Source organism: Hippoglossus stenolepis, chromosome 7 (genome assembly GCF_022539355.2).
Source record: "Hippoglossus stenolepis isolate QCI-W04-F060 chromosome 7, HSTE1.2, whole genome shotgun sequence".
Taxonomy (NCBI): Eukaryota; Metazoa; Chordata; class Actinopteri; order Pleuronectiformes; family Pleuronectidae; genus Hippoglossus; species Hippoglossus stenolepis.
In genome coordinates, this window is record NC_061489.1 from 10326178 (window position 1) to 10340619 (window position 14442).

Below are 14442 nucleotides of genomic sequence, written 5' to 3' on the forward strand. Positions count from 1 at the left end.
TCTAAGTCAGAAACATCATGCTTGAGTGACTCGAATGAGCTTCCTGTGTATTGTGTCGTCACAATACACTGGTCTCCCTACATGGCCTTGGCCCACCCCCCACCTCACCGCCCCGCCCCCCCCACACTCGTTACACCGGGTTTACACCGGACGCGGAAGCGCTGCGCCACACTTCCGCGTCCGCTTGTGTGCTTGTAGTGGATGGGCAGAGGGGGACATTTAATTATGTGATTGGGAAAATTAAAACTCCAGGACAACAGAAGGGGAATACAAAGTATGGGATGCATATTTGATAATTTACATCATATAAAATATGTAATTTATATCGTTTAAAATCATGGGGGGAGAGGGGGAGGGGGGAGCTGGTTAGCATTTAAAGGAACAGGCACTCAAAACAGGTCACTCTGTGGAGGGCTGTTTTATACAGGGTAAAAAGGGTGCTGTTTTAAATGATCCTTGTGGTATTTTGACCAAAGTATGTTACAGACATTTCCCAAGGACCCCAAGGAACCATATCAACTTGTGGTAAAATGGGCATACAATGTCCCCTTTAAGTTTAAAATATGGTAATCTTTCATTCACTGTCACTGTCCCTAAAAATAAGTAAATATCAAACTTTATAATTATGTGATTTCTTTGTTTTCTAGTGTAATACTGATTATGCACCTCTTTGGGCCACCAATAGAAAACTACCTGAGAAGGAAACATGTCTCTGTGTTTGAACTGTACACAAATTGCTTTGTTATTAAAAGGTCATGTGGGGTTGCAAGCTAAAAATGCTGTGAACCACTGTCATAAAGAAATCCTATACATTATTGCTGCACCTAACTACAGTTAATTATCATACTAATATTCAAGTCTTTTTTAAAAATACATTTTGATTAACCTGAGAGGCTCTTCATGTTGTTTTTTTGCTGTGGACAAGATTGTGATGGTGTCCACCCTTGAAGTTAACATGGATCTGCTTTATACAAAGATGGCAAAACTAAGCACGAATGAGCTTTAAACCTGCTCTCTGTAAGGGTAGACTGCACTGTTAGCAGAGGAAACCTCGTATTCACATTTATTTTGATCACAGATGCCATTGGAGGTGTTTTCTTCTCCAAAAGATCCACTAACAAAGCCACAAATGAGAAGGAAAAGGTAGGCCCCATGCAAATTATACAGTTTTTTTAGAAACCACTGAACATAAACATATCCAGGAATGTACATCACTGTATACATAATTGACATTTTTATAAATTTGAATATGACTAGTTTCCCCCCAATCCTCTATGGCAGTGAAGATAGTAACTGCATTGGTAACAAAAAGCAGAAGGGTGGGCTGTGAGTCACACTCCTCAGAAAAAAACATGATTGTGATTGTGGCCACTCCCTGTTTGGCTTTTAGTTATATTGTAGCATCTTGGATGTAAACATTAACTAACGGGCCACAATCACTTCCGCGTCAAGCAACAGTAAAATATTATCTAAAGCCAACTGTTTGCTTACTTGTTACTTGTTAATTTCACAATGTTTGTGCAGAGAATGTATCAGTAAATATTCATTGAATTTGGTCTTTAATACCAGAACATGTCATAGTTAGTGTGTGTTCCTCCTCATAACCACACAACCACCCATGTACATTGTGTTCACTGGACCCAGGAACTAAACTATCAAGCGCTTTTATTCCTTCCTCTCTCTCCTGCTGGGGATGTGACTCCTGTCCTGGATAGGCCAAGCTGGCAGTTCTTAAAACCACCTCCAGGATGATGGAGGAGAACCAGCTTATCAGGCAGAGACTCGCCGCCCTCACCCAGGCCCACTGATGCTGCACTGAAATAGCTGGATACCATCACTCTATCTAAAAGATGTCCTCGGTGTTTCTCCCCTGTTCGCAGTAGTGGATGCATTTACTTCCTTAAACATATTTTGTTGAAAACCATTGTTAAAAGGCAGTTTGGTGGTTTAAGTGCTTACTAGTATTGTGCTGTCAGACCATAAACAATAGGAGGAAGAGTATCTTACACAAGGTTCAATGGACAGTGTTATTTATTAAAAGATTCTATTTTCAAATCTTTGTGCTAATCAATTCACGTTACTATGAATACTTGTATTTGTACTTGTGAATACATGAATGTTTTCCCCTCAGAACAAATGAAAAAAATATAATTTACTCTACAAACAACTTCATCAAAAATATAAAGTTTAATACAAAGACAGTTTATTTATGATATTGAGTCCATCCACATTACAGGATTTACTATTACATTATCTCAGGTAAAACTCTCTTTCTTATCCACCAGAGGGCACCACTTACTCTTGCATCAATGTCTTTTGTACTTTCAGTTCCTGGTCACAAAACACTATACAATATACTCTTATAGTGAAGTCATTTTACTACCTTCCAACAGAAAGGGCACCAAGCAATTTTAGCATCAGGTAACAAATATCTGTTGCAGTAATGAAAAATGTTACATTTCAAATAGCGGCCTGTGTGGTGCTACTATGAATTAAAGAAGATTTCACCAAGTACAGTTTGTCTTAAAAGCTAATATGATCACAAAAGCTGCTAATTTGTCGGCTCCTGTTACCAAACAAGCTTAAAGGAGATATGATTATTTGATTTATTAATATATAATATTATCCTATAATGCAGGATAAATTCATGATAAAGTGTTTTTGTCGCGGTTATTGTTATTTATAGCATGAATTAAAAAGTGGTTAACAATTTTGAGTAACGGCATTGACCTGAACTCGTTTATCGAAGGTTTCAGTGATGAATCTGCCACCCGAGGTTTCAGGTTCCCCCTTGTTATCAGGATTTATATCAGTAAATCCACTTGAGAGCAGCATATGGCTGTGATTATTTTAACTGTAAAATGATTGTTGTTAAACCATGGACAATTAACTTTAAATTGTTCTGCAGTTTCTCAATGTTTTGATTGATGAGCCTCATTGCCTCTGTGTTTAGAGGCCAGTTGTTTTAGCCCTTTTCTACCCTGAACACAACATGGCAGCCTTAACAGAGTTCTCATTACAGTTCATGTGTTGCCTCTTGAAGTACAGTATGTGCTATAATACAGATGCCGCTAGATAGTGTGCCACCCATATGTACTACAGCTGCAAGTATTTTATAACGTTAAAAAGACGTTTCTTGTAGCTTTTTTTATAGGGATTTTCAGATGTATGTCTACATTTGAGTTGGTGTAATCCTTGGGTACCTGTGGTCACTAATGTGAGTAACTTTCTCTTGACCTTAAACCGCCACCGTTTCATTAGCAGCTGGGGCCTATCTTTTTGAGTTACACTCAAACTAATTACTTTCTGAAAGTTCCTGCAGCAAAAAACTTGCTGGTTTAAACAACATTGTTTAAAAAGTGATTTGGGTCATTATCAGTTCCCTTTGAGTAATATAACTAGCGGCTTGGTGTACTGAGTAATGTAATTATATTCAGCTTTTCAGAAAATTAATGACGCTTTAACTCTGCATCAGAAACAAATCATCAAGTTCATGGGTTGATTTACTGTGCAGCAAATAGATCTGGTTGTTTTGAACAAGTAAACAGGCAATTTATTGTGAGTGTTTTTATAGCGTTGAGGATAAATGACTGTTGTCGTGGTGATTAGCAGTTAAACAGGTCTTTTAATCAGAGCTGTGGTCTGAAAGGAGACTGTGGCGACTGTACCTTCAGACTGCTGAGCCTGTAGAGCGGCGGTTTGCTGCATTGTTTACTTGGCGGAGGAGGCCCCGGGATGTTAGGCAGTTTAAAAACAGCTGTTTTTGTTGTTCTGAACCAGTTCAGGAAGTAGCACAGTCAGCAGAAATGGGAGATGTGTTGGAGAAATGAATAAAAGACGTTAAGCTTTAAAATGTAATATGAAGCAAATATAAGTTGCAGATTAAATATTGTTTGGGCTGACCTTCGAATTCATGTTTACATAATTTCACGGATGTTGTTGCAACTCAATAATGCAAATCCCCTGTGTGGACGCTTAGCAGCTTTCTCAGGTTAGATTGCATGTTTGGTTTAGTACAATTTTGGCATCCTAGTCAAGAGTTTGGTGGTGCTTGTGCGTCTCTTTTTCGTTTTCTATTTTAACACCTACTTTACCACTTCCTGACTTAGATGAGTGTGAGAAACAGGACACTGTAATGTCAGAAGATTTCCGAGCTGACGATGCACTCCGGAAGGACAAACAGATTTTTTGTTGAATGCTAAACTCCTTTCAGCTGAGATCAAAATAAGCTAAGATATTCATAACTTTCCAGGTTTTTTACTCAGTCACACCCTCAGCTAAATTTTAAGTCCTGGTTCACAGTTACACTGATGATTCAGAATCATTCAGTTTCATTTTTTGTACAATTTTTCAGAACAACAATCTCTACACAAGTCTAATCCCAGAGCAAAATACACAGAACAAATTATAAACAGGCACCTGGATTTACCTTTCATTATTTATGTGAGCATATTATAGCATGGTTATGTTAGACTTAAGCTCAAAGCCGTTGTGCCTAAATCTCACAGAGCCGTTAACACGACTGTAGACTCTTGATCTCGTTAATCTGTAATCTGTCCTTGCCATAAAGGTCTCTCTTTATGAATCAACATGTTTATTGTTGTGTAGCAACATGTACCTTTACATAAACAACCTATAATTGAATCCACTGGAAACCTCAAATGGTAAATCACTAAAATGACACAATGTTATTAACCACCAATAAATCTTTTTCTGACTGGGGCACATATACTTGCAATTTTAGTTATTATTAGATTGATATTTGAATATGTTCTGGCTTTGAATGACCTCTGCCATTCATCAAATCATCTTCAGAGGCCATAATAAGAGTGGCAGCATAATTTTGTGAAGGTGATGTTTTACCCGTGGATCAACAGTGTAATCACTCTGCCTGGAGGAGCCCACAAACACGTCAATCACACTCCCTGTAGATGGTGCTGACTAATATTTCACAATTGTTCATGTGGTCTGAAGATGCACTGTGGAACTTTTACGAGACCGCAGCTCATTTTGAGGTGGAATAATAATGATACGCTTGTAAGATAATATTACTGAGAATATTTTGTGGTTTGTTTTCAAAGTTAAAAAGTTTAACTTGCCACCAGACAATCTGCAGCACATGTACATTAGCATCATTGATGTGGTTACACGGAGGTGTTAATGCTGTGCTTTCATCAGTTAGAGATTTAGTACAATTCATTTTGGCATTTTTTGTTATTAGTCACTCGCTACAAACAACAGTGGAAACAACAAAGGTGCTGGAAGATCCCTCAACGAACCATGACGCAATGATTACTTTGACGAAAGGACCGGAAGTAGCAGTAATAAGAAAACATATCTGATTATAGCATCCCAGAAGCTAATTATCCACTCAGATTGAAGCTTGTTAATCCTTTGTTATCACAAGTCACAATACACAATGTCATCTCCATTCATTACTGTTGTGTTTAATTACCATGTTTTGCTGAATTACTTATTCTTACTTATTAAACTAAAATATATGTCTATATAATTAGGGTACTTTTTTGTTTGCCACAGTTTCGTTCTAAATTGTGCTAAAACCTTATTGCTCCATTTTCATTTACATGAAAACTATATTCACATAAGCGTCATCAGTTCCCTCAATGAATCCCTGACAGAGATCCAACTGTGACATTGAATTAACCCAAAGATAAATCATGGCATTTCTTTTCTGCTTTTTAGTCGACAGGTATGGTATATGTTAATACAACATAAAAAGCAGGACTGCTGTGTAAGAAAGCTCACTCTAAAAACAGTGCTTCAGTAAATACGTAGTTTTGGGAGTGGTGGGTGTCAGCTTTACAACATAGGACTCATTTGAAGGCATCAAGGCCAAGATTTACCCCAAACAAGCTCCCCTCCGTATTGGGACTAACATCTTAAGAGCTCGTTTGACTTTTTTGCTGTAATCCATCCTACCCTGTACTTACAATGGCATTAAACAATAGTTGAATTTTTTTTTAACGAGTAGTTTATTTTGACTGTCTCCAGATGAAGAATTGATTCAGTCTTGATTGGTCTGTGATGGCTACAGTGAGTTTGTGGGTTGATGTGTGCAGTTGTGTGTTTAACTCAGACTTGAACATGTTGCTGCGTGTCGAAGATGCAAACCTCACTCACTTGGTGTGTAAGACACCACAGACTGTATATAAAGATGAAAGCTCAGGCAAGGCATCTCAATTGCGACCTGGTGGCTGGCTGCAGTATAGATCATGAATCCCACCTCCTCCATATTAATGTAAACAAAAGTAAAACGACACATTATATCATATTATGTAGTTGTAGTTACATCAATGTACTGTATGTTCAAATGGTAATTTTTCCAAAAGGTTTGGTTTTAATTAGTTAGTTGATGCTATAAAAATGGGGCGAAATGTCACGATTGACAGCTGAGCCTGACTCATTGACTCAATTGGTCAAGCGCGTGTAGTGTATCAACAGGATCCCGCTACTGCAGCTCCATCCTCCCAGTCACTACTGTCAAGACTTTGGCTCCAAATGTGCAGGATGGCAGCATTCGTATCTGAAATATTTTGGTTTCCTTTCTGGATAATTGGAGGACATGGAGACACACTGTCCAGCTTTATACGGTCTATGGTCGATTTTAGGCACGACATTGAAGAGAAGGGTATAGATAGAATCATACAAAACAAGCTTACTCCCTGTGAGACTTAAAAATGTTTTTAAACCTGTTTTTAATGATTATAACTATTTATAGCAAATGTGTGCATGTGTGTGGAGCGTTATTCTCCACACTATTGCCAGCTGAGCTAATGCAGGTGAAGTGAAGCAGAAGAGAGAGGAGTGCTAATTGGTGTTTGGGGCAATCAGTGTGAGCTGAGGACGTTAGCTCTCTGTTCCACTGCTGCTCTGCACCATTCATACATTGACTGTGTAACCTTTGGTGGGATGGTCGGTTTGCACCAGCTCTGTATTTAACTTTCCCTGTGTGTCTTCCTCCAGAGACCAAGCAGAAACGGTCTCAGCGCTCATGATGGTGGACAGCAGGGAGCTAATTGGTCCCAGTTATGCAGTTGACTACAGAGACATGTTACATTGGTGGCAGATTATAGGGGGCTGCCTTTGCACAGCTGTATTACCCTAAAATTATCTAAAAATCTGACTAGTTTTGGTTATTTGCAAATAACAAAACTAGCTAATGCTCAATCTTGTCAATACTTTTATTATATACTTTAATAAGAATGTTATTCTACAATAATGATGATAGACTGCTGTAACCCAGTTTGAATTACAATCAAATTTAAGCAAAGCAATATTTTTCACAACATATAGTTTTTATAGAATTTCTCATATCCTATCCCAGTGGTAAAATGCTTGACAGCCTATGTTCTACTTTAGAGTAATAATTTAATACCTATTTTCTAGTTATTGAGCAAAACATGTATAATTAGAACATTATATGCACGCATGCATGATGATATGGTCTTGAATCCTACTTAAAAGTGAGTAAAATAAGTCAATTACTAAGACTGTAAATATAGATCGTAGACATGACTGCTCCTCAAAAGTGTAACCAAAACATCTGGATCGCCCTGTAGTGGCTGGCTACAGTATAAAGCCCATCTCCTCCATGTTAGTGGATAGGACATGAACCAAATTAAAAAGTCAAAGTACACATCAAATAAATACATGGATGCTTTCTGTCATTTTAGGTAGTTCTTATCACACTGATGTATGTTCAAGTCTTTATTTTCAGGTACGTTTTTGTTTGCGTGCACACTCTTTGGTTACTATGTAAAGACAAACGATGTTGAGGCACTGGGGAGTTGAGCCCATGATGCCACTGTAATCCTGCTGATTACAGAGAGCACACAGTCTCTCGAGGGCTGATCACAGAGCTCTGGACAGTCAATTCACAGGTGGCCTTTGTGTGTGTGGGCATCTGTTGTTAAATGAGACACACACATAGTAAAGGAAACAGACAGGAGAGTGTACTGTAGAAGCAAACTTGGACTATAGGACATAGCATGCAATAAGCACTTTCATTTTGCATCAGCAGCTGTGCATGTCTCTCTTTGCCTGAATGAACTCTGACTCAGTACGACATTAAATCTTCCACTGTTCATCTTTTGTTGTGAGTTTTGACATGCATGCACCTTTTTGTCTGGTGTGTAGGACATTACATTAGCTCCAGTGATGAATCCCATCAGTGTGTGGTTGGAGGCAGTGTTTAGGAAGGGCAGAGCTGCTTTTCCACTTCTCATGATGTTTCCTAATACTCTAGAGCCCTACAGGTATGAGCTTCAAACAGGCACGAGACGCCTCTGTCTCCACCGGCAGAGCAGAGACTGGGACTAATCGCAGCGGGCGCCACACACCTCAGGAAGGTAGCAATTTTCCTTCATTACCGTTAAATCCTGCTTAAAAGAACCGGATTCCACAGACCTAATTACAAGGTGTTAATAATAACAATGTAATGACAGTCATTTTAAGGCCTGCCCAAAACCATAATCTATCTCCCAACTGACTCTCACATTTAAGTGTGTGCTTGCCGTACAGTGATGTCTGAATTTTAAAAGCACCGTAATGCTCATTGATTACCATTGTGATTCTCCCACAATTGGTGTGTCAGGTCGTTCGAGTCAGGGCTTGAATTAGGAGCTCTATCAGCTTTTGTTAAGTGGAAACACAGCTCTTCAGATGTCCCACTGATGCCTTTCATCCACCAGCCTAATTGAAGGATGGGAAAGAGTTAAGCATATATAAGTGGATTTCTCCCCCCCCACTATACAAGGCCTGAGTCTTGTCAACTTTTCTCATGCATTAATCCAGAACTTCAAATCTATCTTCCTGTGCTTTTAGTGTCAAACATTTGGTCAGCATTCGGTCTGTTGACGTCTGTAATTATGACAAAGCCTCGTGAGCTTTCTTCACGAACCAGTCTCACTGCTTTTCCTAATTGTCACTAAATGGATGTGATGTCTGGCTGACCTGCTGTCTGCTTGGGGGTGTGGCCCCACAGGAGTCCCGTTCAGAGCGTCCCAAACACGGCGTCCTATCACAAGTCCGCCCCCAACCCCTGGATCAGGACGCATCATTGGCTCAAAGTCCCGAGTGCCTCCCAAAGTTTTTCCAGCTCCAACTTTGTCAACTTTGAGACAACCAGGGACAAGTAACAGCCGAGTTTCTCTCCGTGTGAGCGCCGCGTGTGTTTTCTGGATTGGGATCAGATATCGTTTTGTCAAAAGAAGAAAAGCATGTCTTCGCCAGAGGACTGGAGAGGCGAGTTTCCCACAGTCGAGGCTGAACAACCACCGCGGCTGAAGAGGCGCGGGGCGCAGGTGTCGTGTCTGCCCTTCAGCGTGGAGGCGCTCATGTCGGACAGGAAGCCGTCGGACAGAGATAAGAGAAATGACGCTTTTAATGAAGATCAGGAGATCGGGCCTGAGTTCCACCAACACTTAGTATCTGTCAAAAGCGAACCCTCGGAGAAAGGGGACGGGGCGTCTTGGATATCCAGCTCCATTAACATGTCCACACCACCCCGTAAGTGTTTGTCTTGAATTATTCATCAGAACGGATTTGCTATTAAATATTGGTTTATATGATCGTTATTTCTTTGGGGACTATCCCTCACGTTTTAGATATCAAAGTAATAGCAAAGAAGGAAAGAAATCCGTTATATAGCGAGTTTATAGCTGATAAATAATTTAAGGAGATATCCATATAAGTCATATGTATCAATGCTCAGCTATTTTTTTAGACAAGGAAAGAGACAGGCAGAACAAATAATAATATAATATAATTTAAATACATTTAAAAATGCTTTTCAATACTTTTTCGTTTTCTTCTATTTGTGGCTGTGCCAATAGTATTTGGAAATTAAAAACGAGACATATTTTTAAACCGGATTATTTTTCAATGAATCTTTTACTCATTCCATTTTTCCATTAGCTGTCCCAAACCCATATACCATCAGTTTACTCCCATATAAATTGGAAAACAGTAGCAGACAAACATTTTGCGAAACAGCAAACCAGGATTTTTCTCGATAAATCAATCAATATTAACAACAAATGTGTTGTCAGTTCATTTTTTTGTTAGTAATGAATAACTTAATAATCAACTAATCGGTTCAGGCCTTATAGGCCTTGGATATTAAACCCATCAACCTTTCTGTTAGTCCAACCAAGTTATAGCCTCACTGTTTTCTCATGTCCTTTAGGGCAGCTCAGTCCACCAGTGTGCTCCTTGAGGAAGCACAAAACCAACCGCAAGCCTCGCACTCCCTTCACCACCACGCAGCTCCTGGCCCTGGAGAGGAAGTTTCGTCAGAAGCAGTACCTGTCCATCGCCGAGCGGGCCGAGTTCTCCTCCTCACTATCGCTGTCTGAGACCCAGGTCAAGATCTGGTTCCAGAACCGACGTGCGAAGGCCAAGAGGCTTCAGGAGGCCGAGGTGGAGAAACTCAAAATAGCAGCTGGTGTTGGACCCAAGACTTTGCTGCACCCAGGCTTCTCGTCTTTAACCTTCCCCCTCAGTGTTAACATGCAGGCCCGTTCAGCAGCGCTCTACGGACTGGGCTGCTCGTACAGCTGCAGCCCCGTCCTCCCTGCTGCACATCTGGCCTTGTACGCCTCACAGGTCGGATACAGAATTTTCCACCTCTCCTGAAGGCGAGCTGCATTATTCAAACAAAATGTTGTGAATATTTATGGAGGTAAATGAGCATGCATCACGCCATACACCTTATGAGACTTGTCTGCAAAGGATCTAAACTGGAGCTGAGGCTTCTTGATCAAGGACAATATATAAATGTCCTTTGTTAAGACAGACTATGGATGGACGAGGAAACAGCACCCAGCAATCTTTCTTTGACGTTTGTCAATGCTGATTCAGCACGGGTCACTGGTAATGAAGGGAATATTGATCAGGCCACATGTACCATATTATTGTCCTAAACACCAGTTTGCCTATATTCTAGAGTTTTGATTGTCTACTTTTTGTATGTCCTGGATGATTATTTCTCACTTTGAATGAAGATAAACTCCTCTGAGAAAATATTGTAGTTGTAGAATTGACAGTTTGGCCAAGTGAAGTGCATGCTTGTACAAAAGCCAAAGTATTGGCCACATATTAGTTTATGATAACCCTCAGATTCATATATTTCATGTTAAATATCAACTTTTTAAAAAAGTTAATATTTTTTGTTTGATATTAAGCTTTTAGTTCACCCTCTATTTTGTTCTCCTTGCTTGTTTGTGGCAAACATAAAGTACTTAGTAGTTGATCGCTGTGAAAACCAGCTTTTCTCAAATGCATTTGTCCTGTAATATACAACCTTTAAATGGGTGTTGCAGCTGTCTTAGTCTGGTGTCCCGTCTCCTTCGGACATCCAGCTGCTTCGTCTTGTGTCCTGCTCATCCACCAAGTGGCTGTCTATGGCGGACCACACCCCGTTCTCTGTGCTGTGTATTTTTGCACAAATGCTCAGGGTGGTTAGAAATTATAACACTAATGTTTCCAGGAAACCTATAAACTTCTGTGGAGAACAGGCATATTTGGGATGTCTCTGCAGTCCTCAAGTAATGGGTGAGGTGGTTTTCCTTCCTCGCTGAGGTGTGAACTCAGCCAGATTGGGTGACAGTGAACCCACTTTGTAAATTCAGAAGAGATCTCATGATCTTGCTGTCTGAAACAGATGCTTTTCACAACGGACATTTTGACTTGGATCAATTTGACTATTATCACTAATAACACAAACTCTGTCCCTCTTCTTTCAAGTGTTCCTGTTTCTGTTTCCTACTTTCAGGTTAGAATGTATTCTATGAAAAAGTCCAATGCAGCATGATGGATTTCTAACTCTGGAAATAAATGTTTAGTTCCATCTTGAAAAATCACATTTTCTGTGCCTCTGGCTCCTTCCATGTTTTGCATCCTCTATAGGGCAATAAATCCTTATTGCAATAAATCCTTATTGCCCTATAGAGGATGCAAAACTTGCCTCTGTGGGAGTTTTTACATGATCTAAGCTGATTACTTGACCACACCACTCAGCAGTAGATCATTTGGGCTTAACGAGTGCAGCAATCTTACTTAACAAGGAGTTCCTCTGTGATTCATTGAATTTAAAAAAGACAAATTTGTCTTAATTAAACAGTGAAGCATCATTTGATTTGAGGAAAATGATTAAATGACACATCAGAGTTTCAAGTTTCATTTGCATGTTTCGGTCGGTATCTTTTTAAAACTTTTGTTGAATTTCTTCATGTTGAGCCGTACATGACGGATCAAAACATATTAGTTGGACTGAAGTATTACCTACTAATCTGCTTTAGAGCTTTACACATGAGATTGCAGGGTATATTACTGTATGCACCTCACATATACCGAGGAGAGTTGGGCTCCACTGTAGACCACATGGGTGGATGTTAAACAGGGTGGTCTGAGTTAAGAGGTGCGGTACTCTTTAATGAAAATTAATCCAGCCAAGTTTCCTCTTAAGATGTCAAATGATGTTTTCTGCAAATAGCACATCTTACATTGTCTTGATTGCATATTGCCTTTTGATATCACAGAGGTAGAGATTTATTCATGTGCTGCGAGCTGTATTTTTAAAATTGTATACTTTCAGTGAACTTTGTAACGTAGCATTATACCAGGCTGTCCCTCTGCAGGCAGTGGTTTAATTGGCCTTGTCTCTGAATTCTGACTCTACAACACTATGAAATTACACGTGTAGACTTGGTGATAACAGAACAAGGCATTATATGGTCTCTCTCTCTTCCTCTCCCCATCTCCCTCTGTAAACTTAGAAAGCTTGTCGCCATTAGCACATATTTCACAGTCCATTTGCTTCCCTCCATTTTGAAATGAAACCCAGCATTACGCTGATAGTGAGGCCTCTAAAAGCTTTGATTGTGCCATGGCCTCCAGTTGCAGATGTTTGCATTGTGAAACTTAAGTGGAAGAAGTGATCACAGCCAAAAGTGGAACGGCTGACCTGAACAAAAAGAGCTTGGGTCTTAAAATGACTTCATGCATAAACATAAAACATTAAATGAATAAAAATCACACAAAATAGTAATAATTTGAGAAAGAATAACATTATTTCTTAATATTTAAAGAACTTAAAGACGGAACTAATCGGAGGTTAAAGGAGGTTTTTAATCATGCAAATCTTATGTCCTCAGCCATGAGAGTTAATTGTCCAAACAGCTCACAGAGGCTCAAAGGACAGGTTCTCTCTGTTTTATTAATACTCACAAGTCCATATGTCTATATGGTGGCTGTGGCTGAGGGGGTAGAGCGTTCGTCTGCCAACCAGAAGGTTGGCAGTTTGATCCCCAGTCTTCCCCATCTGCATGCCGAAGTGTCCTTGTGCAAGAAGCTGAACCCTGAATTGCCCCTCGTAGAACAAAAAAGTGCTGCGAATAGATGCACTGTCTGAATGTGTGAGCACTTTGAGTGATCATCAAGACTAGAAAAAGCGCTATATAAATACAAACAATTTACACTGAAGGAATTTTTCATAGCAGTAATCACCCTCTTCAGACAAAGTCTATGCCAAAATGCTCTCAAAGATAATTTTTCAGTATTCTGACTGAGACAAATCAAGAGATTTCCTTTACTAAATTTAGTAAAAGTTGCTTTCAGACATGAACTTAACTCCGGATATCTTCCTGAAATTATCCGGAGGGGCAGTATGTAAGAACGCAAATGACCATGTCAGTTGCTCCGCACAGTCTCCAGAGTTTCTCCTGCCAGCCGCCTGGTAACAACTCTAGATAATATCTTTATTGTTACTAGTCTGTCTCTCCTACTTTCTGAAATAACTGAATAGCCATACAAATGTACATTACAGTTCATAAATGATGTTCCCAATGTTAAGGATATGCAGTTCTTTCATTAATCCACAAGGTGTAGCAGCTTCCCAACTGTTGCTGTTCCCTAATTTCAACAACATAACTCCTCACACTACTCTCATATTAATTCACTTATTCTTGGCATTAAAAATATTTTTTGCACATTTTGTTTAGGTAATGACGTATCATCTCATATATAAGTTTACATGTTATCTAATAAGGAATCCACAAGCTCTTATATAATGTATGTTTAATTCATCATGAGTGCCCTGGTGGTGAATAAAAGATTAAATTGTTTCGTGTTGTGCCGGTGGTAAATGGCATGAGTTTGGGGGACGGGGGATTTCTAGAATTCAGTGTTGCAGGGACAGAAGCATTTGGGTCCTTACACATGCATCACTGCAAATCAGTGTTACATCAACTCAAATTGAGAATAACATTAATTCTGTTTCAGAATAAGTAAATATTATATAAATATTCACAATATTCATAATAAGCAGCCATCTAATTACTTCTATCAGACTGGCATTTCATTAAACATGACTGCACATGATTCATGAATCCATTTAACTGTTAAAAATGCATTTAAAGCCAA

The 14442-nt window shown here is 39.4% G+C and overlaps 1 protein-coding gene across 1 annotated transcript; it reads left to right on the forward strand.

Annotated features, from left to right (window-relative positions):
• The first annotated feature begins 9067 nt into the window (after positions 1-9067).
• LOC118111804 (homeobox protein MSX-2) lies at positions 9068-14257 on the forward strand. The gene is made up of 2 exons (XM_035160515.2): positions 9068-9528; positions 10208-14257. Exons 1-2 carry the CDS (start codon positions 9240-9242, stop codon positions 10654-10656), a joined length of 738 nt encoding a protein of 245 aa, XP_035016406.1. The 5' UTR covers positions 9068-9239; the 3' UTR covers positions 10657-14257.
• The last annotated feature ends 185 nt before the right edge of the window (positions 14258-14442 follow it).

What these genes read in the sequence shown, in the direction of transcription:
- LOC118111804 (XM_035160515.2), top strand. Translation starts at nt 9,240, where the DNA reads ATGTCTTCGCCAGAGGACTGGAGAGGCGAGTTTCCCACAGTCGAGGCT. An exon ending in TAACATGTCCACACCACCCC is followed by an intron (nt 9,529 to 10,207) that starts GTAAGTGTTTGT and finishes CATGTCCTTTAG; the next exon opens with GGCAGCTCAGTCCACCAGTG.